The sequence below is a fragment of the Cynoglossus semilaevis genome, chromosome 11 (genome assembly GCF_000523025.1).
Source record: "Cynoglossus semilaevis isolate Cse_v1.0 chromosome 11, Cse_v1.0, whole genome shotgun sequence".
NCBI classification, from domain to species: Eukaryota; Metazoa; Chordata; class Actinopteri; order Pleuronectiformes; family Cynoglossidae; genus Cynoglossus; species Cynoglossus semilaevis.
This window is the reverse complement of record NC_024317.1, coordinates 8591528-8616981: the sequence shown is the minus strand read 5'-3', so window position 1 is coordinate 8616981 and position 25454 is coordinate 8591528. Positions and strand designations below refer to the sequence as shown.

The 25454-nt window shown below is 40.4% G+C and overlaps 3 protein-coding genes across 16 annotated transcripts in view; all 3 read left to right on the top strand.

Moving 5' to 3' along the window:
* cita (citron rho-interacting serine/threonine kinase a) overlaps positions 1–10829 on the top strand; it is a 31076-nt gene extending 20247 nt beyond the window's left edge. For 4 of the 14 annotated variants that reach the window (XM_017036765.2, XM_017036769.2, XM_017036766.2 and 1 more), the window contains exons 28-50: positions 81–185; positions 324–464; positions 627–734; positions 875–1070; positions 1255–1416; positions 1938–1961; positions 2388–2525; positions 2853–3033; positions 3124–3215; positions 3307–3411; positions 3694–3863; positions 4234–4278; positions 5533–5613; positions 5731–5866; positions 5963–6102; positions 6236–6328; positions 6413–6521; positions 6618–6746; positions 6863–6943; positions 7041–7119; positions 7321–7503; positions 8324–8714; positions 8880–10829. In XM_017036765.2, coding sequence (XP_016892254.1) covers positions 81–185; positions 324–464; positions 627–734; positions 875–1070; positions 1255–1416; positions 1938–1961; positions 2388–2525; positions 2853–3033; positions 3124–3215; positions 3307–3411; positions 3694–3863; positions 4234–4278; positions 5533–5613; positions 5731–5866; positions 5963–6102; positions 6236–6328; positions 6413–6521; positions 6618–6746; positions 6863–6943; positions 7041–7119; positions 7321–7503; positions 8324–8714; positions 8880–8903 — 2913 coding nt within the window. In that variant the 3' untranslated portion in view covers positions 8904–10829. The other 10 variants (XM_017036770.2, XM_017036767.2, XM_017036775.2 and 7 more) reach the window with 8 other exon arrangements.
* A 1782-nt stretch (positions 10830–12611) lies between these two features.
* Positions 12612–15044, top strand: myl2a (myosin, light chain 2a, regulatory, cardiac, slow). The gene is made up of 7 exons (XM_008320393.2): positions 12612–12699; positions 13101–13193; positions 13654–13729; positions 13888–13992; positions 14100–14178; positions 14365–14413; positions 14635–15044. Exons 1-7 carry the CDS (start codon positions 12697–12699, stop codon positions 14737–14739), a joined length of 510 nt encoding a protein of 169 aa, XP_008318615.1. The 5' UTR covers positions 12612–12696; the 3' UTR covers positions 14740–15044.
* Positions 15045–16591: 1547 nt separating this feature from the next.
* Positions 16592–25454, top strand: part of pxna (paxillin a) — a 25122-nt gene continuing 16259 nt past the window's right edge. Inside the window, exon 1 of the mRNA XM_025059986.1 lies at positions 16592–16876. Coding sequence (XP_024915754.1) covers positions 16864–16876 — 13 coding nt within the window. The 5' untranslated portion in view covers positions 16592–16863. The remainder of the gene's footprint in view (positions 16877–25454) is intronic.

The window sequence follows — 25454 nt, the reverse complement described above, 5'->3', positions numbered from 1 at the left end:
TCCCATGTCTTACTCATAATCTAATGTGAAAATCCTCCTCAATTTGAGCCTCTAAAACTGTCTTTTATACATCTTCACAGCTCAACGACCTGGAGAAGAAGCACGCCATGCTAGAGATGAACGCTCGCAGTTTACAGCAGAAACTGGAGACAGAGAGAGAACTGAAACAGAGGCTGATGGAAGAGGTAAAGAGAGACACGTGGTCTGTTAGAGTGCTTATATAAATATACACTTTAAAAAATTAGAATTGTTGTTCCACAGTGAGAAGGATGCCAGTCCAAACTGCTCTTTGTATGTTTGTATTTGTCCATCAATGCTCACAGCAAGGGAAACTGCAGCAGCAGATGGACCTCCAGAAAAGCCACATTTTCCGTCTGACCCAGGGACTGCAGGATGCCCTGGACCAGACCGACATGCTCAAGACTGAGAGGACTGATTTAGAATACCAGCTGGAGAACATACAGGTGATACACACATAGCGGTGTAGAAAGTAAAGTGAAAGTGATGTAGCAAGTATCAGTTGATATCAGCGTGGTTTATTAATTAAAGGACGGGCATGGCATAAACTTCTTTTTGGTTTGCCCTCTATGCATGGGTTTGTGTGAGCATTTGTCTCTTTCCTGCAGGCTGTATACTCCCACGAGAAGGTGAAGATGGAGGGAACCATCTCACAGCAGACCAAACTTATTGATTTCCTCCAGGCAAAAATGGATCAGCCAACCAAGAAAAAAAAGGTCTGAGGATAACATTATCTAACAACTATAACACATGTTGGATTTATTGCAATTGTTGCAGTGGTTACGTACAGCAATAATGATTATCATGTCTTTTGTGCAATGTCACCATTAAATGTATTGCCTTTTTTCTACCAAAGCAGGGAATATTTGGTCGCCGCAGGGAGGATGTTGGTACCACAACGAATGGTGCGCTAGCCCCGCAGCCTCAGCCAGCAGTCCCTATGCAGTACAGTGACATGAAACTGGCTTTGGAGAAGGAACGTTCTAGGTGTGCTGAGCTAGAGGAGGCTTTACAGAAGATGAAAATAGAGCTTAGATCCCTGAGAGAAGAAGGTATGAACAGCAGACACTTTTTTTTTTGTGGAGAAATTAAGTCTTGGTTTTTATTCACAGTTTTAATTCAAGTTAAAAATCTGTCTAGATTCTATTCAAAAATCTACCTATCGCTTAGTAATGGCTCTAAATTTGCTGTCACTGATCTAATATGAGGATTGCTTATTTACTTGTTGTCCTACAGCGGCTCACTTCAAAGCCCAGGAACATGTGGCTCCCTCTACTCCGGCCCAGGCTCGCCATCAGATTCTCATGTCGGCTATTGTTAAGTCCCCAGAACACCAACCTAACCCCAGTAGCCTGCTCAACCCCTCCACCCGCTGTAAGGAGACATCCACACCAGAAGGTCAGTTTCAGACACAAACAGATCAAACACACAAGTACACAATTAAATCGCAATAGATGTAACTTCTGGTGATCTCCACTTCACTGAAGTACTTACAGCCAGTCAGTGTCAACACAAATGGAGCTCCTTGTTTATATATGTTGTTGTTGTGGTGTCTCGATATGAATGTTAATTTTTTTTGGCCTGTCTCACCAAGCAGGAATTTTGAACCAGAGTAGTTGGAAATAATAAGCTAGGGACTTTGAGGCACAAAAAGCAGTGGCAATTTTAATTTGAAAATCATTGTGATCCTGCTTGGAGACTGTTTCACAAAGCAAGAATCATTATTTGGGAGAGTAACGGGAGATTAATGGTGTCTTGGTGGTTAAGAAAGCTCCATGGCACTTGAGCTGCCCATTTGGTGCCTGTCTGAGTTAATCTTGCTTTGTGAAGGAGCTATTTCTTCCTTTAATTCATGTACAGTAGCTATGGTTAGACTCCTGTCTCCTCTCTGTCTCTTTCTGTCCTCCTGCTCCTCACAGAAAAGAGGAGGGTCACCTTTGAAAGTAAGTTCACTCCCTCTGCAGTGTGTCTCTGCATGTGCATGAGCTCATCAACATGCATTACACACAACACACATATTTGTAACATACATACTGTAAGTCTCTCCTGTTCTGTCAAAATGATGTGTTCACTTGACAAAAATCCTGTCTCCTAAGGTTCACACTTGTCTTTTTCTACTGCCTCACTTCCTGCAGTTGTTGCCTTAAAAATGTATTCAAAGGAAAGTTTGCTTCTCATTCAAGAGCATTTTATTTTATCTCATGACATTCATAAACTGATTCCTATGGACTGTTTTACAGGAAATATTCCATCCATATTGAAACTGCCCATTGCTGACTGAACGAGAATAGAACTTGTTTATTTTTTTTTATTATTTCTGAAGTGATGTAATGTGTGATGTTTCAAATCTGTCTCACTTTGTGTTACAGAGTTTGGTCGACGTGTGAAGGAAAGAATGCATCACAACATCCCTCACCGTTTCAATGTGGGGCTCAACATGAGGGCTGCAAAATGTGCAGTCTGTCTGGACACTGTGCACTTTGGACGTCAGGCTGCCACTTGTCTGGGTCTGTGTCCTTTACAGAGGCTGGGAAATGTACCAGATGTGAAAATGTTTCCTAGAAAGGCTTATTTACAAAATCTTAAAAATATTATCTTCATATTTAATATATATATAATCATATTTTTATGCTTGTATGATTTTTGTTTAGTTTTTTATTTAAATATTTTTTTAAATGACCTCAAGGTCAAATCAAATTATTATTGACATCTGTTGAGGGAGCCAGATTTAGGGGATTCATGGGCCACAAGTTTGACAGTCTTGTGTAAACATTGGATTGTTTACATTTGTTCAAATAAGTATTCATTCCCTCTGTCCATCTGTCTTTTTGCAGAATGCCACACACTGTGTCACCCTAAATGCTCACCTTGTCTCCCGGCCACCTGCGGTCTGCCAGCTGAGTACGCCACTCATTTTTCGGAGGCTCTGTGTCGGGAAAAGGCAAACTCACCTGCGCTCCAGGTGAAAGAGGCCAGTGGGCATGTTCGCCTAGAGGGGTGGATGAAGCAACCCAGGTAACTGTTCAGACTGTTCCCCACTGCTGCAGTGGACCTTACATTCAATGATATCAATAAATTCAAATTAGACCATGTGCCTTTGTTTAGGAATGCAAAGCGAGGTCAGCAGGGCTGGGAGAGGAAGTATGTGGTGCTGGATGGAACCAAAGTATCGATCTATGAAAATGAGCCCAGAGAGGGTGAGTTCTGAGTTTCAAAATATTGAATAATCAACCTTTTTTAAGATTTTCAGGGCAACAGAAGTTCTCACGAGTTACCTGTTTTTAATAGACTGTATAAAGGCAGAGGAGGAGTTTGAACTGTGTATGCCTGATGGAGAGGTGTCTGTTCATGGAGCTGTTGGAGCCTCTGAACTTATCAACACAGCCAAGTCAGGTACCAGAACGGCTTTACCTTATTTTGTATATTAGACACATAAATCAAAAATGTTTTGAAGAAGAACAATTTTCTTATATAAGTCTCGTTTTAGTTTTGGATCAGTTTATTAGAAATTGTCCCTTCTTTGGGATTCTAGACTCTAGACTCTTCTAGACTCACGCGTCATGATTTTCAGTGTAATATCAAAGTACATTCAATGTTTGGACTTTTCTGCTCAACCGTGAAATTGAGCATTTCACCTGATGTCGGATCTGTCCATCATTCTGTGTGCGTTCCCAGACATCCCGTATGTGTTAAAGCTTGAGTCACATCCCCACACCACCTGTTGGCCGGGACAGTCGCTGTATTTTATGGCCCCCAGTTTCCCTGATAAGCAGCGCTGGGTAGCAGTGCTGGAGTCTGTGGTGGCTGGCAGCCGAGGATCTAAGGACAAAGGCGAATCTGATGCTGTGAGTATGACCTGAGTATTATGATTGTGTTAAGACGATCAATGATTGTGTTAGGACGATCAGGTCTAAAAATGTAAAAGTGCCAATTCAAAGTTGCTCAAAAGAAAAAAAGAAGCTAAGTGATATTTTACATAGTAATATTATCAAGAGATGCCTGTACTGTTGATGTGAAAATGTTGGCTTAAATATTTTGAATGCATCCATTCAACATTAGCCTGTGCCTTCACTTCTTTTTCTCCCCCTCCCTCTTCTCTTTCTCTCTCTGCATGTTCTCAATATCTTCTATCCATGTTGTCATTGTCTTTGTTTATGTGATTATGCTTGTGCGTGTTTGACATCATTCAACTCGGTTGTGTGGATCATATTATAGGCAGGTGTTTCTAAAAGACAGAAGAACCTTTCCCCTCTGGTTCAGGTACAGTAAGTAGCTGCACGAATGCTTGGGCTTCAGTTGACTGACCGACTGAGCATGCAGTAGCTGTACTCGTCTACACACACGAGACTGTTTGGTACAGGTCAATACAGTACTAGGCTTAGTTACTGAATATGATCCATGGGACAAACCACCCTTTGACACACATATGTACACACATAGTGCATTGATGTGAATGAGCACATCTGTGCACATTTGGCCTGGTATCATACAGTATGTTTTGGCATGAAAGCTTCTGCATAAGCCATGTGCTGCTTTAGCCGCTTTCTCTGACATACAAACACATGCAGTGTAAACCCGTGCACACACTTTGCAGTGTGAGCTCAAGCCCAGTCTTAAAACCCTGTTATTGGTTTGTATTATTTCCTCTTTTTTTGTCATCTGCTCTGCCTTCCGTGCCATAATGACCTTTTGGATTCTGTCTTAGATTTTCAGCAAGCTTTACTGCTCAAGCCTACACTTGTAACCCCCACCTCCAGCCCCCGACCCCTTTGTCTAATTATGTTGCCTTTTTATAAAAACAATGTTATTTCCTAAGGTGTAGTATAAAGTTGGTAGATCATGGTTATGTTAAAAAAAACAGTTCAGTCAAACTATATTTGTGGAACACACACTACTTTTCAATACCAGAAGCCAATGCTAGAAGGCATTTTGCTCCAGATAAAGAGCTTAAAGCTCGATACAAAGAAATGCACTTTTAAACCCCACCTTTGTTTTAATCTGATTAAAATAGAGCAAAATTAACCGGGGCCTACAGACAGCATTTCCCAGAATTTGTGGTGACCCACATTTCAATGGCAGGAATTGCCAAGTGTTCGGGCTAAGAAATGAGATCTGAAATTACCCAAAGTCAGTGTTTACCAAAACCTTTCAAAATGTATAATAAAAAACTGAAAATCCTCAATTTCCTGAAAAGTCTTTTTCACAGACTGTGCTTTTTGATTGTTTTGAATTCACGGGCGCATCGCCTAAAGTCTGACCGATGTTTATTAGCCATTTGGTCCTACACTAGGAAACATTATGTACAAAACATCAGTAGTTCAGTTTGAGAGCTACAGACTTTTTTATATATATATTTTTTTTCATTTGGGCTGGGAATAAAGAATATACACACTTAAAACAATCTCACAAAGTATTTTTTCAAACGCTTGCCTGAGCCCTGTTCTTCTGCTTTAAATCTTCACATGCTCCTCAGATTTCCCATTTCAAATATTGTCTATTCTTTTGTCTTATTAGAAACTTTTGGGCAACTCCCTGCTGAAACTTGAGGGTGACGACCGTTTGGACATCAACTGCACTCTCCCTCTCACTGACCAGGTACAAAGAAAAAAGCATCAACATTTGATTTGAGTCTGAGGTGTAACCTTGATCGTCAGATATTTTCTGCGGTTCTTTACCAGTCAAACCTTTGACCTGCCCTATTTTCTCTCCCAGATTGTGTTGGTCGGCTCTGAAGAGGGTCTGTATGCCCTTAATGTCATAAAGAACTCACTGACCCACATCCCAGGGCTAGCCTCTGTCTTCCAGATCCAGATCCTTAGGGAGCTTGATAAGCTGCTAATGATCACTGGTAGGAAATATGGCCATTGTACTCAGTTTTCACAAGTTATAACTGTTATTAACAGGCACAGAACGATACATTTTAAACTGCAACATTTTGTTGCAGGAGAGGACAGGGCGCTGTGTCTGGTGGATATCAAGAAGGTGAAACAGTCTCTGTCTCAGTCCCATCTCCCAGCTCAGCCTGACCTCAACCCCTTCATCTTTGAGACGGTGAAAGGATGCCACCTCTTCTCCTCTGGAAAGGTGAGTCAGGCTGTCCTAATTTTCACAAGTTACAATTGTAACTAAGGACTGTGATTAGGTTGGAGTTAATGGTGGGTGTAATAGCATTTGATTGCCGTTATTTAAAGCTGTCCCGCTCCCTCCCTCTCTGCAGATTGATAACGGAACTTGTATCTGTGCCGCTATGCCCAATAAGATCACCATCCTGAGACATAACGAAAGCCTGAATAAATTCTGTATCAGAAAGGTGAGTGGACTTTAAAGATGTTTGCTGCGGCATTCGTGCAATGAAGATTTTGATGATGGGTTTCTGTGTAATTTGTATTTACAGGAGATTGAGACCTCAGAGCCCTGCAGCTGTATCCACTTCACTGGCTACAGCATCATTATCGGCACCAACAAGTTCTATGAAATTGAAATGAAGCAGTATGTGTTGGAAGGTGGGTTAGAAACCTAAAGCAAACCAGGCTGTTTTTATCAACCCGATGGTCACACCTGATTAAGCTGATTTGGGCTTTAATTTTTTGTTTCTGCAGAATTCTTGGATAAAAATGATGTCACGCTAGCTTCAGCCGTCTTTGCGGCATCATCCCATAGTTTCCCCATCTCCATTATTCAGGTCACCACTGCTCCACAGAAGGATGAATACCTGCTCTGTTTCCACGGTTAGATTTTAGATTTTATGTTTATAAAATTGACATGGTCAAATCAGTTTTTCTTTATCATGAAAACTGCAAATCAACATGCATTAACCTTGAGTGACTAATATTTTTCTCCACAGAGTTTGGTGTGTTTGTGGATTCATACGGCCGCAGGAGCAGAAGTGAGGATATCAAATGGAGTCGTCTGCCCCTGTCCTTTGGTTGGTGATGAATACAGTTTTCTTTTCTTTTCATTTAACTAGTTTCGTTTTTAATTGTCAAAGAAAATGATGTGAATTGTCCTTCTTGGCTTTTCAGCTTACAGAGAACCATATCTGTTTGTGACCTACTTCAACTCTCTGGATGTAATTGAGATTCAGGGTCACGCTGCTCTGGGGTTTGTTTGTTTTGTCCTCTTTGTTATTGTCGGTGGATTCATTTTAGTATAAACCTGTAGATAAAGACTTCATTTTGAGGATAGCTGCTTCTTATAGCTACTAATGTCTTCTGTGATTTTGTTTTTATACAATATATTTTCTAAATAGATTTTGATATTGATAAATGTATCATGGCACAATTTCTCTTTTCTTTTTTCCAGGCCTCACTCTTATGCACACCTGGATATTCCCAACCCACGTTACCTGGGCCCGGCCATCTCCTCCGGTGCCATTTACCTAGCCTCATCCTACCAGAACAAACTTAGAGTCATCTGCTGTAAGGGTAACCTGGCCCAGTGCCAGGAGGGAGGGAGTGACCTGCAGCGGAATGGCTCCGGACGCAGGTGACTTGAGTCTTTAGAATGACTCAAACGTGCATGCTCACATTCTCCTGAAATAGATGATTTGATATTAGAGTTTAGAGTCTCCAATACCAAAATACTTCAGAATCCTCATCTCTTGGAGTTTAGGAATAAATATTATCCTTTTTAAACAGTCAATATTTTCCTACTAGTGTTGTGTAGAGACTGTTGAGACTGTAGTTTTACTCCACTGCATGTTTTCACTGCACATTACTCATATGACGTTGAGAAGTCACTGGTATTCACTGGCACTGACGGCACAGGTTCACCTTCACATGTGGTGATGGTTGAGTTCAGTCTATTAAACTGTTACAAGGGAGTAACTCCTTTGTTTCATCTTTTACAGGAGGAGGAGTGCATTTTTTATCTGTGGCAAATCGTAGTTTGTTATTTTGGAAATAATAACTTAACATTTTTCATTGTTTCTCTTTTAAATGTATAGTTAAAACTATTTAATAAAGAACAATTTACCTCCTTTCTTGTTTTGAGAATGGTCTATCATAATGGTCTAATATGATAACTAAAAAACAGTTATCTTTGTTACAGTGTGTATTTGTAACACTGGTTATCTAAAAGCTGCTGTACTGTATTCTCAATGAGAGAAACAATCAGCTTTGGCCATGACTAGTTCTAACCACTGCAGCGCTGACAATGATCACAACTACAAGACAATCATGACCAGATTTGCTGGCTGACCTGATTCCCACAGTGCCAAGCAACATCCATCTCCCAACACCCAGATTTTATTTCCTTTTTCTTGATTGCTCCATGCCCATTTTTATACCTCACCTCCTCCCTACAGCCCTAACAAGCGCGGGCCTCCGTCTTACAACGAGCACATCTCTAAAAGGCTGGCGGCCAACCCTCTAGTTCACGCAGACCCAGGAACACCACACCGCTACAGAGAAGCTCGCACAGAGTTTCGACGGGACAAGTCCCCCAGTCGTCCACTGGAGAGAGAGAAGTCTCCTGGACGGATGCTGGAAAGCCGGATAGTCGGCTCTCCGGGTAGAGCTATGGCTGACCCTCGGTTAGAGCGTTCTCCGGGCCGGGCCATGGCTGGAGACCCCCGCATGGATCGTTCCCCTGGTCGCATGATGGACGTTCGTAGGGAGCGGTCCCCTGGAAGATATGAGGAGCGTCAAAGGCTCCATACTGGCTCTGGACGCACACCCATCAACTCAGTTAACAAGGTTTGTCAGTCTTTTTAATTTCTCTTTCTGTAGTCACATGTTTTTAAACCACGATTCATGTTGTTTCACTTGTTTCAATCCTTGTACAGAATGTTTTCACATTTTGTCTGTGACTGTAATAACAAAGGTGTTTGTGTTTTCTTTTTTGATGGCACTATCTTTCAGGTGTGGGACCAATCATCTGTGTGATATTTACCTTACGAAAGCAGCACGGACAGAGAAAATCATATTTGAAAAAAGAAAAGGGAAGAAACAGGGGACAGAGAGAAAGAGTCACCAAGTCACGATCAAACACTGCCACATGTCTGTGTTGCCTGACATCGAAAGTGAAAAAACCCCAGAGGAGAAAAACAACAGTACCTACCAGAGTGTCTCAGAGCAGAGAGGAATAAATAAGATGTCATTATAACCAGGTTATGTGTTTCCCTAATGAATTCGCTCGAGTCAGAGGAGGGTAAACAAAATGACACATTAATAATCTGAGCAGTTATTTTCAGTGTAATTAAGTTTATGTGCTTGATTCACACAGGATACAGTGATATGATTTCATCACAGACAGAAATGAGATTCGAATGATTAAGTAAAGATTTGAGGTGTTTGTTTTTTTCCTCTCGCTTCAGTTAACTCCACACACTGTGGAGACTGAAACAGATAAGCACAGCTGTAGCAGCGTTCTCCCACAGGTCAGTAACTAACACGTTTTTAAAAGTCAGTCACAAGATCAAAACAGTAGAGTTTCATTCAAAAGTATCACATCTTTCCACAGTTGTGTGTCCTCTGTAGCTACAGCAGTGGGCAGGAGTCACATCCACCACAGCATCTCTAGCTCCAGTCCTGTGCCGACACAGTTACACACAATCATTCTTAGCTGATTACAATCACCAAACAGGAGTTGGATGCAGCACAAAACTAATTTAATTGAAAAAACAAATGGATGACTGTCTACCCTCACACAAACTAGGCCGTCACTGAAAAAAAGTGCACTACCCACAATCCCACACAGCTACGGAGCAGGACCTTTCTAATCCTACAGAACGCTATCTGACTGTAAATAGATGAGACATAATTTTATATACATATATGTAAATATATTGAGAAGGAATTTCAAGGCTGGATGAAGCCGTGTCTATTTTTGTTAAAGAAGAAAAAAAAAAAGACAAAAGTTAACGTGTCCTTATGAATGTCCAATGAGTATTCTTTTATTCTGTCCACCTGTCTTTTAATCAAAGTGAGTGATTGTATCTGATTCCACCCCGTGTATGCACTTAGGTTCAAATCTCAGAGCTGAATGATGGGGAGTGTGGCGAGAAAAAAAAAAAAAGATCATGTCTGCAGCTCACAGCATCGTACTTGAGCATTTCTTTTTGTACAACCTCCCTTGATATTGTAAATAATATTCTGCTCTGTTTTCATTTTGGTGCGTCAATGGCATGGATATGTATATCTGAACTGAAATGGAGTGTCGTCTTCTGCTTCTGCCTCCTTTTCTTTATAATTTTAATTTCCATAATCCAGGAATTCGCACGTAACCAACTGCTGTTTTTTCTTTTTCATAACTTTTACTTATTTGCTTTGACAATTTTTATTACAATTATTCAATTTTCTGACTTCATTGAGGCATCTATGACAAGCTACATTTTTTAGTCCATACAGTATTAAGCCCTTAACTGGAGCTGGTTTGTTTACCATTTCTTTGATTTGATAAAATTAGGTACTAATTTAACTGACTAAAAAAACGTAAGTAGTTTTTACCTTTCAATTTTTTTTTAATTGCACTATTTTAAATGAACAAAAACTCTTCCTGAATGTATTCTGTATCCACAAAGAATGAAGAGATTCACAGGTCACAACAGAAAGCCCCTGCAGTGACAGATTGCACAAGTTTTCTTCTCAGACCTTTAACAGTAAATAGACCATTCTGTTTTCTTTCATTGTTTTTTTGTTGTTGTTGTTGTTGTTTTCATCACAATCACATTTGGGTTGTTTTCCACTTGCATTAGAATCACAACGCTGTATCAATGGATATGATATTGATGTCTGCTAACAAATGTTTTATTAGCGTTACCTGTAGAGACTTTGTCACAGAATATTAAATACTATGAGCATTGTCTATCACTTCTGTTTGGTTTTCTTGTGGTAGATTTGGTTGAGAGACTCTTTGGGAACTGTTCGGCTTCTTCTACTCTGTTCTTCTATTTAATTTCTTTTGTTGTGATAATAGATTACATTTATTATCTAATTAATAGGTAACAACAGCAAAAGGGCCAGAAAAGTAACCTGATGGATCAAGATATTGCAAGTTGTAGATAAAGAAATACCTGGACGAGTACTGTAGTAAATAGACATGGATCAGTTTAGTTGAACACAACACTGATATACTTATTTTTTCTTCACTTCCCTTCATTACAAATCAAGAGATTTGTAGGTTTTTAGTTTGAAAGATAAGCAAAGCAGAACTTCAGATATTGATGGTCTATTTTCCTTCCAGCTTTTACTCACACACTCACTCTATTCTAACACACACACACTCCAGTCTGCCCAGTGAATTGTCCATTTGTGTACGTCCATTGTGTAAAAAGGATCTGCTCTATTTATAGATGTCTGATTATGGTGTGCAGCCATTCGTTCTGCTGTTCATGTCGCAGTATCTGCAGCGGCTGCTCACACTTGAAAGAGCAAAGCCGTGGTTCTTAACAATAGCTGCTGCCGCCGCTGTTGTTTGTTGACGTGAGCACGTCTTACTTCAACCTTGTCTTATAGACTATGCTGTGAGATGACACCACCAACAGTTGCTGTTGTTTCATCAACAGCATTGTTTCTGGCAGCGTGGCCTTAAGTTCTTCTTTATATAGACCACACACACACACACACAAACATGCACACACGGTCACCGGCTAACCTCACCCCATTTTGGCACACTGTCACTTTTCTTGACCTGAGGAGCAAAGAGTGATACTTGACAACGTGTTAATGGTGCAGATGCATGTTGCACATTGTAAGGATGTGTTAGCGTAGCCACTTGAGAATTTTACACCCACTGCTGTTAACAAAGCTGAGCTTAGCTTCACGCGGTCTTTAACATTAACACTAGTGTACGGCATGCTCTAGATCAAGAACCATCTTTTTAAAGACACAGTTTTGTTAAAGACACTTTTTCACATTATCGCTGATTTTATGTAGTTAATAATATAATAGTAGGGTTAGTGTGATAATGAAAGTTGAAGGGTGACCAATTTAATCGCACCTACTGCACAGTCCCTAACGGACTGGGCTTAGGGTTGAATGAGGAATGGCATTTAGTGTCAAAAGCACTGATGTTGGCTGTAGTGTAGTGGATTAATGCTCTCTTCTAACCTGAAAGTCAGGAGCTCGATTCCAACAGCATGCATGTGCATGCACCAGTTTGTCCCTGGGCAAGTTGCTTATTTTCAAGTTGCTAATAATGCCTAGCAGTGGAAGCTAGGACCATTATTGCATCTTTGTGAAAACTGGTGCTGAATCACATAAGATTCAGATCTAACAAAAGGTCAGCTCTAACTCTGTTTAGGCAAAAACACGCCCAGCTCTAGTACATCACTGTGACTTAATCTTTTAATTGTTTTTTTAGTTTTAACTCCTTTATAGCACTTGTGAATATAGACGGGACATAGATCTGAAACAGCGTAGATCCCATTAGTACAGAGAGCAGTGATTAACTGCTTCAACCTTTAGTCTGATGTTGATATTCTAGTCCAGTTATTCCATGCTCTTTGTCCAGTGATCACAAGTGGATCAGAGTCAAGACGACTCGGGTTGTGTGTGTATGTGTAGTGTATTGTAGTGTATGTTCTGTATGGAGCATCATTTACCTGTCACTTCCTAAAGAGGACATAGTTTATAAATATCGTCCAGTAGAGCTGTGAGCTGGTGCTACAAAAGGCCACCCATCATCTGCCCATTGTTCTCTGGCATCATTGTTTGGTCTGACCTCAGCTGCTCAGTCATGGTAGGTGTTTTCCATTCACTGCTTTATGGATGCTGCGTCTTTGTAACGTGATTTATATTTCCAAGAATTGTCTAAAAGATTTATCAATTTCAGCGAGAAATTCTTTTTCCTACTGTGATTTATGGGCATGATAGATGAAGCAAAACAATTGAGATTGTACTCTTGGAACCAATGACTGTGCTGCTACTATTTTATGGAACTCATGTTTTACTGGTGTTTTCAAGAAAACACCGATAAACATTATTATTATTATTCCATTGTGTTTCACCTGCTTATTGGATGCTTAAATGTTTCCTCAATTTTTTTGAAACTGATCATTCCCAAAATCAATTTCCTATTATTTGGCAATTGTGGCTTTTTTCGATCATTTTGTATGCATCTCCTGTCTCTGTTGCCAAAAGGCCCCCAAGAAAGCAAAGAAGAGGACAGCAGAGGGAGCCAACTCCAACGTGTTTTCCATGTTTGAGCAGGCTCAGATCCAGGAATTCAAAGAGGTAGGATATGACAAGAAAATTCCAAATTCACAAATCAACCATTCAGAGGAGAAGTGGTTCATAAATATGACAGTTGATCAAGCAGCGTTGCAAAGAGATATCCAAGTTCACAGCAGCACACAGGCTAGATTTCTTTGTATTCTATCCCTTTATTTTTTCCATTGTCAGTATGCCCACCTGTCAGTGTTCCCCGTCCATAGCCTGACAGCAGAGTAGCGTGTGGTATGTTGGTATGAAGCTCGTTGGTGCCCAGACATCCAGACTGTGTCATCAGTGATTAGGCCTCGGTTAAACTGCTGGACATGCCCTGAATGCCACACTAAACCCTGGGCTAGAATAAAGCAGGATATAAATACTTGTAGAGCAGTGTTCAAAGATAAAATACAAAAAAATAAAATAAGATAATATAAAAAAGGCTTTATAAGAACCTACAGTAAAGATACCTTCTCTCTGTCCACAGGCCTTTACCATCATGGATCAGAACAGAGACGGCTTCATCGACAAGAATGACCTGAGAGATACCTTTGCTGCACTCGGTGAGATGTTCACTCTTTTATTTCTTTCTATAAATTGGATTAATGCACAAGTAGTGAGGATTTCAATATTTTGAAGTTTTTTGTTTGTTGTTTTTAAAACCCACAGGCTTTATATACATCTGTTCGATTTTTTGTTTTGTTTTTGTTTTTACCTGCAGGTCGGCTCAATGTAAAACAGGAGGAGATCGATGAGATGCTCAAAGAGGCTCCAGGCCCCGTCAACTTCACCGTCTTCCTCACCATGTTTGGCGAGAAGCTGAAAGGTAAAAAGCTCACAGGGGAAAGAGGATAAAAACAATACAATCTGCGTAACACAGCTTGAATCCAAAAAGCGTTGCCAAAACTCTAACGGCTGCTTTGTCAAACGTAGGTGCTGATCCTGAGGAAACCATCCTCAACGCCTTTAAAGTCTTCGATCCTGAGGGAAAGGGTGTGCTGAGGAAGGACTAGTAAGTGGTCGAACACAAACTCTTTCACAAACTTATTTCAATAATATGACAATTTATTAAACAGAATGTCGCATTTCACCCACTATTTTGACGATGTGTGTACGTGAAAAGCCATCGTTCGTTTTCCATTTGGTGTGAAGACCACAATGATTATTATCTCTCACATTAATGTCCTCCGTCTTTCAGTGTGACACAGATGCTGACAACACAAGCTGACCGATTCTCCGCAGAAGAGGTACTCTGTGGTCTATTTGTCGTTAATTATCGTTATTATAGCAGATTACTGAGGGGGTGGGGCGGGGGCCAAGTGCAAAAAGAACAGAGTGATAAATGCCAATGTGGCAATGAGGGGCTAACCAGAGAGACAGAATGAGTCACCGCTGAGCTACCGTGTATTTTTAAAGGAGCCACAGCTTTTATGAAAGTGCTGATTAAATCTGCTTTCTGTTTCCAAAGATGGAGCAGATGTTCGTTGCCTTCCCTCCTGACATTGCAGGGAACCTTGACTACAAGAACCTGGTTCACATCATCACCCACGGAGAGGAAAAGGACCAGGAATAGGCAGGACTTCTTTCAGACCCGCTGAAGGAGATATGAACTGTCGGTTATTTACTCGACCCCCGCCCCCCGTGTTGGCTGCATATCTGTTATTGTACAGCACCCACCGAAGAGCAGAAGAGGATCAAAGTTCAATGTTTCCCTCCAGGCCTTGAAAAAGGGGGCATTAAAACAGCATCAAATTACTCTTGTTTTCCAATTTGTCTTGGAATGGTCATCTTGACAGACTCATGTGACTCTGTTCTGTAAACTGATATGCCGGTCGATCTTCATGTGCCTGTTTGTCCAATAAAAGTTTTAAAACTCACACTTACATTTCTAAGATAGATTTCTAAGAAGTTTGGTGAACATTTTGAGGTTCGTTCTGCTGTTTTAAACCTTTCATTTGTGAGGGTTGAAAGATGTAATTCGACATGTTTTAGCAAAAATGCTAAACATCAACTTAACCATATATGTATAAGTATGTTTTGTAAATTTCATATTGTGTATTGTATGTGTGTATGTGTGCATGTCTAAACTGAAAGGGCTTAAGTCGGACCAAGCCCGGCTGTTATTTTGGGACCAAGATTGTTGGTGGATAGTAATACTATACTCAGGGATTTATAAGCGATGCCGACAAGTGAGCTCTACACACCCTCACCTACTGTTTGAGCCGGAGCCTGGGGAGGACGAGGGAGGGGTGGGTGTTTTAAACCCAGTGTACTCCTAGGGGAGTGAACACCAGACTGAAGGAATTGTTTTCAGAGCATGGAGATTCAGGTGGATAACGTGTCTAGATTATCTTTGATATTTGAGCTCATGTCACGTGTTCTGTTTCTAACCAACTAAAGTTGGCTTAGAGGTAGAGCTCTGTGGGTTGTTTATATATTTAAATATATATTTATATGTGTGTGAGAGAGAGCAAAAGAGAGAGAGGGAGACAAATATATTTTATATCTTTAGAATATCTTGTCATAAATTTATGCAATACTAATATTAGCTGATCAAATGAATAACAGGTAGAATATGATGTTATATGATATTGTTATATATGTTGATATGATGTGCTAAAATCTACGCTCAAAGTAGGTATAGAAATATAAAGTATAGGCCTCTAGGTAGAAAAGATTCTACCTCTAAGGTAGAAATTTGTATTTTATGTAGCAAATACCTGGTAAATATCAAGCTAGCTGAATTGTAACTGAATCTAATAATGCAATGTAGTACATGACTACCCTCTAGTGGCCAAATAAGATTATGAAAAAAAATGTATCAGTCCACTGCAGCATTCAGCAGCAAACGTTGCACTGCTCGTTGTCTGCGGAAGTGACCGTTCGTTTCTTAAATAGATAGAAAAATCTCAACATAATCACAAGCTTCGCGAAGCACGATTACAATGAAAGATGGATTCACCGGGTCACGTTTAATGGTACTTAGCCCTACAGGCTGCTAATCTCTGAGGGGAAATTACAGCAGTATTACTCTGATTACCGATCAGGGTAAATGTTATACAGTGCATGAGGGGACAATTACCAGTCCCTGAAAGATGTTTTCATTAAGATGTAATACAGCGCTTCAGGGACATTCAGTCTGAGACTAAGTGTTGAGAAAACTTAAATTTTCATCAATTCAATCTTCATAGTAAAATAAAAGGGGTAAACGTGCAGATACAGTAGTTGTTGTATGTTGTTATTTACTGGTCAAGTCAACTTAAAATTAAAGTGAGCAGTTCGTGAACCCAGCACTAAAATGAGATTTTTTGTTTTGGTGAAAAGCAAGGTTTAATAGCACTGTCTAAATTTAGTTTGGTTTAATTAAAATTTAGTCCGCTAGATGTCGCCTTCCTCCATGTTTCAAGCAGTTGAGAGTCAGCGGCCAGGGGGCGGCTGGCGGTGGAGCCTCTGTTGTAGGTGGGGGGAGCTGGGAATGTGTGCATATTTGGGAGTGATTTTGCGGCTCCTGGAGGAGCAGCGGTACACGCAGCAGCACCGGGTAACTTGAAAAAAACTTGGTTCTGTTTAACGGGGTTCGACGTGAAGGCGGGCTGTTCAAGCATAGGAACACAAGTCGGCTGCTTTAGAGTCCAGCTGCTTTCGACAGCGGAGAACCAGGTCCAGGTTTTAGCATTGGAACGATTTCCGGCACAACATGGATGATTTAGGTAAGTTCCCTCGGTGTGAACGCGACACTAGTAGAAGGGCGGTGCGTGATTGTGTGTGCTGGAGCCGCTGGTTGACCGTATTTTGTTTTCTTTGGTCGGTGAAGGCAGTTGTTGCGTTTTTGAGTGAGCGGTGTTTTTGCCGAATGCAAATATCTCTGCTCCATGTGAGAAGTTAACCAGGATCAACTTAAGGCAACGTGTATACAACGCAGCTGTCGCGATAATCCCCATAATTAACGTGACTATATGACCACGGTGGTGGTGACGTACAGACGTGACGTGTTAAAGAACCGTGGTCATTTTCTGACCACTTCTCTGACATCAGGTACGGGGATAAGATCTTCCATGTCACTCAGGCGAGCTAGAATGTTGGACAACAAGGCAGCAGAAAGTTTTTTAATTGTCAAAACGCAACTTGACATGGTTTAATTTCACTCTGATCTTGAAAGGGCAGGTGTCCATTTAGCCCTCAGTGGTGACTGTCAGGGTTATATAACTGCTTTTCATTGCAGGTAAAACCAAAGCCCCCTATGTTTAGGGGACATCCTGGATTTCTTTTAGCACCAGGGACAATATACGTTTGGAAAATGATGGCCCAATTTCCATAGTTGGAAACTATCCAAAACTCACCTATTTTTTTAAAATAATTTATCAGTATGCAGCTATGTTGAATCACCTTTTATATTTTATTCTGTCACACAGGAGGAATGGGGCTTAAATAATGTTACTGTATTCTTACATTTGGTCTACATTTCTTACATTTTTTTTCCAGCATTTTTTGTGTTTTATACATATAGCCCATGGAACCAACTTTTGATATCAACCAGAATATGTGGCCCTCGGACCTAGTTTTTAGGAATAACATCAAAAATCACCTCCATGGAGTCCAATTTATTTCTAATCTAGTCATGAAGCTTCCACAGTGCGGACCCTTTGCATTAATATATATTTTCAGTGCATTTACAAGGACATTGGGGTAAAAGAATGAATGAAAGAAGTCAAGCTCTCTGGATGCTTAAAAATACATAGTTGTGCAAAATTCATCCCATACTTGTTGAAAATGTCATTCTTTGTCTAAAGACAGACCAGTGTGTATCCAGTTTGGACCAAATCCAAATCCGTTTGACATATTGGTGGTGGAAGTGAGACTGCACCAAAAATATTGGTCACTCTATATTCCATCAATATTTATGGACACCTTCTCAGCTTACAAGGGTGAAGGGCTTTCCTTCAGTTAGCTGCTTTAAAAAGACTGTTACACAATCCAGTGTAATTACCGTGTCACAGGGTTGTAAATTTTGCCATCATTTTAGCAGAGACCAGTAAAAATGTGGCACACAAGATACAGATACTCCACTCTCAAGTGTTGTAAAGTCTGTCATTTGGGGATGGCCTTGGCATGGGTGTCGCTGAGAGAACTTCTTACCCTCTGTTTGTTTCTAAGAAAAAGTAAAAGTTTCTGTGGTTACTCTGATATGGCTGAATGCTGCATAGAATCTCATTCTAGAAGAGTAAATCTGAGGCAGCGCAGGGAGTCATACACGCCAGACACTGGAGAGGAAAGAAAAGCCTGGGTATATTTTAGGAGAGTCCACCTCCTGAAGGGCCGAGGCATTAACCTTCCACAAACTTCTTAATTTTAGCTGTCGTTTTCACTATTCCCACTTTGCCCAGCGACTGTTGACATGTAAGCAGTGACCTTTAAATAGCAGGTCTGCTTCTCCCCCTCATGCACCTTCTTTCCTGCAATGTTTACACACATGCTGTGTGATAAATACTGATGCTTTCCTCTGCATCAGCTGTGGTAACAGAGTAAACACTGCCCTCAGTCAGGGTGTTCAGGGTGGATCAGGCCCTCATGCAGGGATTGGGCCTGTGCCAAAATTCATCCTCCTTGAATACTGCGCTGCCCCACCCTCTCCCTTCCCACTCCCCACCATTCCTGTGGTGAACCAAGTAAGGAAGCTGCAGGCTGCAATTTATTGACACTTCAAAGGAGGCTGAGTTTAAAGGAGAGCAGATTAGCATCTTGGACGATATGGAATAAAGCAGACTGTCATGTTTGATCACTAGGTTTTTACAGTGATTCCTGTTCCTAATAAAGGTTAGTGTGGAAATGAATAAGTAATAAAGAAAGCATTTCTGTTTATTTTTGTCAGATTATATTTTACATGCACCTACTTTCTGCACCGTTTGCAGCAGAGCCAACTTTCACTGACCTCACCACTGCATATCTCTGTGCTGTCAGGCGTTGCTCTGTACTTCACTGCTCTGGGCCTGCAGCAACAAGACATGAATTTCAAACCACCTCCCGAGTTCCTAACTTCCTTAGCTGACTTTGATCTGAAACACTGTCCAACTTTTTCCTATTTCTGTTTGCAAATACAATTACAGTCACTGTCCCTTTCACCAATTTGTTTCACTGTCACCCTAGAGGTGTTATTTAAAGTGAAGTCAATCCCTCAAGGCCTGTCGGTGCAGTAGTGTTAAAAATGTCAGTGGCAGAAATGGCCTGGGGGCATAATATGTTTTTACCAACACTAAGTCTGAGCTTATGCAGCTTAGATGCAAAAACTCTTGTTCAAAGACCTAATTAAACATTTAAGATAATGTGCGACTACTACAGGGTTTTTTTTTTCATCCGACCAGATTAAAAACAACAAAACAACAACCGCAAGAACAACAACTTCCAACTCATTTCATTTATTTCTTTTGTAATGTGTGGCTGCAGTGGGAATAGATGTCAAATTACTCAAAATTTTACAACAAAGCAAGTACAATTCAATCTTCCTCCTAATAGAAAACTGACATTGTCACATACAGCAGGAACATGTCTGTCATCTCTGAGAAGTAGCGCAGACAAAGAACAACAAGAAGTAGTTAAGATCTAAGGTTCTCTACCACAGGTAAAGATTGGTCCCCATGGGCTGTTAACTCGATGACTTTATTATTCATGACCTTGTCTGTTCATTGTCTCTGGTAACTTTTTCTGAAACATAGAACAGAAACGTCCATTAACTGCTTCCTGTTTTTAGCCTTTGTGTTAGCCACCAGCACTGATGCTATCTCTGCTCCATACTTCCTCAGTACTTCTTCTTTGCGATGGCAAACTTTTAAATGATTAAAACATTTGTTGCGCTCATACTGACAGACACCCCACCCTCCAAATTTGGCAGAGCACTTGTTGAAGACATGTTGTGTTGACTAGCTGTTTTATACTCATGGCTGTGCTGCGGCTCAGGACTACAGGTAGAGACTGTCAGCTCACTGCATAGGTGGCTCAGTGTGTGTTGACCTTGCTGCATGTATTAGTCAACCAATCTACTTAAATTACTTAGAAATGATCCCTATTGATCTATAATCTCCCACCAATAGATAATACTGTGCATCCTTATTAAGAGAGGTACGAAGTAAAAGTCTAAAATGTGTATGCATCTATTTCACGTCTACAGGTTTTTGTACAGTTAATCGAAGAAAACCCAAACACATGGGAAAACATGCTCCACGCAGACATAACTGAAGATGACCTTATCTCAATGTAACAAGAGACCTTCGTAGAGCACACTGGAAGATGAGTCTGCTGGGCCCGATACATACAGTAAACCAGACACAGAATCAATGCAGCATTTAATCAAATCTAAGTGCTAAAGGATTTTCCTTGATGAAACACCTGCTGCCTTACAACTGACCGTTGGTGCAAACTAGAACTCTGAAGAGGAAGCTGACTAAGCAGTGACTTCTCCACAGTCTGCCAACCCTCATGTCATCTCATGGACTTGATGCATGTTGTTTTTTCTTTCTTTGACCAGGAGGAGTAAGTATGACTGCTAGATGAGCTTGGGCTAATGCGATTTGAGTTCATTGATTTATTTTCAATCAATTTCTTTTGTGTACTTTGTGCTACACATCTGAGTACAAACCAGTAATCTCCCTTTGAACCATCTCTTGCTACATGTTCTCTCATCTAGCTCAACATGTTGCCCGCAGGACCTTGACTAGACCAATGAAGAAACCAACACAGGAAATGTATTTTTAACACCTCTACCTCTATGCTTCCCTTTTGAATGTGTCAGTAGTTGCAGTCAGAATACTTCTTTGATCCTAACATCTAAATAAGGTCACAGACTTGTTGTCAGTCATAGTCACACAACATGTGGACATGTCTCATCTTGTCCTAGGTTTGTTGACTTGTGTAGTTTGAGCACAATGAGCAGGAATAATGTAAAAGTTTTAAATCATAAATGTGTTTTTGTTAGAAGGAATGCATCTTCATAATGAATCAATTTACTTCTGAAGAACTATGACTATAATAATATTAGCTGACTTAGTTATAGGTATATTATAATTGATTTGTGCTGTATTATGGGCTGTGTTATTTTGTATTGTTATTGGCCCAATTTTTTCCGTAGGTCTTTGCTCAGAATTCTCAGCTCGTGTCCTCGTCCCTATGCTCATTCTGGTAGAGGCATGAACCAGCTGCTTTAATTTGTTTTGCACTGGAAAAAATTAACAAATCAAGAAAACCTTTTGATATTTTTAATCAATATTGCACTGACATTTTTCTTCTGAGGTTTAACCCTCTTGAGACCATCTAAACTCAAAGGATAATACATTTATGACAAGAAAGTTTTGTTTTTAAGAAGATTTGATATAAACTGACACCTACTGATGCTTGTGAAATTATTTCCACTTTGTAATTGCATGAAAACAGGACATTCTGTAACTGGCAGGGGTTTTTTTAGAGGTCGTATGGACAAGAAGGCTTCAGGCCTGAATGTCACATCACTGCTTTATGAGCAAATGGGAGTTTGCCAAGCATGTTTTTCTCTGGCCTTGGCACAGCTTTAAACACTGACACAATGCTGCTGCTGCCCTGTTGATTATATAAAGCCATCAATATAAATGGTATGTATGTGTGTGTGTGTTATAGATTGTTATCGTTTCTGATGGATTTACTTCCAACATTTCGCTTCTTGACCATTTCAGTAGAAGGGATCAACCCACTCTGGTTAAGGAAAGAATCAATGATGTTGGGTCTGTCTTAACAACAGCATGTTTACAAGGGTGTAGGACTTACAATACACACTGACACATAAGCCCTGGCATTCAGATAGAACTGCATATTTTCCCCCACTGGAATTATTTGTCCTGCTTTACAGATCTCACTCTCCCTTCTTTCCATCCTCTCCTCCCTCTGTCCTTGTCCTGCCGTAGGGGGACAAAGAGCAGCTTGTTTCATGTACAGTGACCTACTTAAACCCAGAGAAGACAGAGCCAACCAAACTGATCAGAAGAGAAAAAAAGGAAGTGTCATGAGTTCACTCTGACTATACACTAGTTTAAGGAAAACTAGATAGTTTTTTGTTTGCTAAATGACCACTTTAGGTGACACTTTAAGTCACTCCATGTCCACGCTCTTAAACATTTCACAATACAGATTACACACTTAGCTGACCTACACCCTTTATCAAACCACAACACAGTGACAACAAATCCAAAAAAAAAAAAAAAGGTTTTCAGATGCTGTATCTACCTTGATGCATACTGAATCATTTTGATATCATTTTTAATGATAAATACAGAAGTGCTTTAGATTTTCTAAGTTTATTTTTTTCCCAAATGAGAAATACAACAGGACTGGCTTTATAACAAACTCAAAGTAATAGACTAGATAAATAAGTTTAGTATGCAACCTTTTTTAAGGGTCCTTATTGAATATGTATCGTTTCACAGTACCAATAAGAGGCAGGCGGCGTCTAACACTTCTAGGCTGTGGTTTTTCTAGCAACTATCCTGCGTGGACGTGTGAAAATTAGTTGTGACTATTCTTCGTGACACTCCCTCAACTTCAACAGAAAACTCTAGTTCATGTTCAGTACTATTGGCACTGGACATGTGATGTATTGTGTAGCATCAACTAGTTGGGTGGTCGTTGCTTGGACCATCCATCTACCCCACATCTCCTCACACATGTCTGTATCGGGCAGAGTATTTATAGAGAGGCTGGATGCCTGGGTTTGTTCCTGGTATGTGTGGCCAGTCTGACTGCGAGGCACCTGCATGCAATTTTGTCGTCAAACTGTTTCTAGAATGATTTCATTTTGCACCAGCGTGTCTGTGTATCTGCCTCAGATGAATAAATAGACATGGGCCCAGAGGGGAAGTGATGCATTAGTGTCCACCTTGTCCTGGTTTTCCTTCTTTGTGATCAAAGGGGAAGTTTTCATTTAAACAGTGCTGTCTTCATCTTTGTAATCATCGCCATCTTCTTATCCTTCTTCTTTGGTGTACTCAGACAAACAGCAAATAAAGTCATGTGATGTGCCCCGAAGATCCTCTCCATGTTCTAATCTGAAATCTGGGGCTGATCACTGCTGTGTCTGTCTAGTCAGACCTGTTGATTCAGCAGTAAATGTCTACACATTTGTATCATACTTACAGTGATCATGTTATTCATTTTGTCATCATAGTGATTTCTCTGGCAACTGCACTACTGGACGAAACTCATAATGTATGACTGTCATTTCATCAGTGACATTCTGGTTCACCCAATCAAAATTTTTGTCTCTCTTTTATTATTCTTTCCATGAAAGCCGTGAAACTGATTTTTTGCTTTTTAGTTTCAATATTTTAGTTTTCCTTTTCTCTCTCAGTTTTAGTAGTCTGACCAGGTATTTCAGAAAAGAACATCAAAGTCTGTCCTTTAATCTTCAAGTACACCCATAACTTTCCTCTTTCATAGGTACATACCTTTTACTCCCTGTCACATTTTAAAAAATGTATTTATTACAACAGTTTTCATGCACAAATATTTGTAATAGTTGTATTTTAATTTGTTTGTCAATCTTATCATGCCTCGCGTTTCCCCTTTTCTATGTTACGACAGCCTTTTTCAGCTGCAGCACACTGCATTTCTGTCAGTCTCCCGGTATTCCTTTTCACATTCAAAAAGCGGGCTGTGGCATGTAAGGAATTTCACATCAGCCCCTCTGCACCTTGCAACACATCATATAGAGGGGGAAGACATAGAAGGACTGAAAGCATGGAGATGTACAAAAAAGAAGCCTCAGAAGACAGAGGTAAACCTGCTGCACAGGCTGAGTCTTGCAGATTTACAGCTGTTTTTCATTCTGGTTGTTCAAATTTGTTGTGCAACTTCAAAAAAGGGCTTGCTGTGTTTACCAGCCTTGTTGAATGAGTGGAAAAAGTAGAAGAGTCTTCACCGGGATTCACACACAACTCAACACTCCCCCCTGCAGGTGGTTGCTCAAGCATTCAGATGAACCTTTTCCCTGACATAAACCAGCAGATCTATATAAACAGATGTGTTGAGTGGTAGACAGCATTGAATCACTCACTGTGCAGTGGTCAGCACTGATAGGAGATCCAGCAGTGTGAAGCACACAGGATGTCCTGTCAAGGATAATGGAGACTTGTCTCCACTGATGTCCGGGGCTTGTATTGATCAAAGCTCACAGTTGAAGTACACAGTTGAAGTAGTGCTGCAGATCGCTTTGTCTAATTACTTCCCATCTATATTTTATGTTGCTTTTTACTGTCAAAGGTTGTAATTTAAGTGTCCTCATGTCCTGGCGTCTTCTGTCAACATAGTTCATTTGAGACTAACTTTGCCTGCTGTGGTAAATTTTCATTTTTATATGATTTCATCTCTTCATCTAGGACCTCAGTGCACTCCCTTTCCTTTTCATTTGCCCTCTCCTTGTCTTCCTGAGCCTTTCCTGTAATGAGCTCCATGCAGAGCAGTGTTCGTGTAATTAAAATGCACATCATTCATCTGGGAGGAAGGGAGTCTCCTTAATCTACACCAACCCACATTTCAGCCTCTGAGGATATGCCTGCTGTGTGCCACACACATACACACGTATCTCCCTGCGTTTATGATCAGCAACGTCCTGCATTTTCAAATAGAGTTTCATGTATGGAAATTCAAAGAGGGAAAGGGCTTTGTTACTGCGTTCTACTGCAAACAAAAGGGGCTCTGCTGTCGTAAATTGATGGAGGCAGATTGTTAGATGTAGGTCTAAACTATTTTGGGCAAGCAGAAATAGAGCTTTAAACCTCCTGCTTCACAAGTATCTGTAAAACAAAAAAAGCATGATTCTTACATCCTCATCTAAAAATGTCTATTGAAATGTTTTTGTCATCCTCATCTAAAAATGTCTATTGAAATGCACACCTGAGTTTTTCTACTCTGACAAAGAACTCAAACGCCTCGGGGGCCACATTTCTAACACTAAGCACTCAAACGTTATCCTGGTTCCTTACTCTATTGTAGTTCCATTTTCGATCACTGGGGAACAAGTCTGTGCTCTACACTTTCTTTATGGTATGTTCTTTTGGCAGAGAACACTGACACACCTCGATGTGTTTGTGAAATCTGTGGATAGGTCAAAGCTTGCCCTGCGCACAGTTAAAATGAACCATATCTGTAATAAAAACCTAGTAACCTGTAATTTGCCTTTCCTACTTGTAATATCAAGATAGCTTAGACGTGTACAAGTACATGCACAGATCTCAGTACACAATGTGCATTACTTATAGCCTTGGGGCACATGTG

Coding starts and splice junctions, on each gene's coding strand:
- myl2a (XM_008320393.2), top strand. Junction 14,179..14,364: donor GGTGTGCTGAGGAAGGACTA/GTAAGTGGTCGA, acceptor TCCGTCTTTCAG/TGTGACACAGATGCTGACAA. Junction 14,414..14,634: donor ACCGATTCTCCGCAGAAGAG/GTACTCTGTGGT, acceptor CTGTTTCCAAAG/ATGGAGCAGATGTTCGTTGC.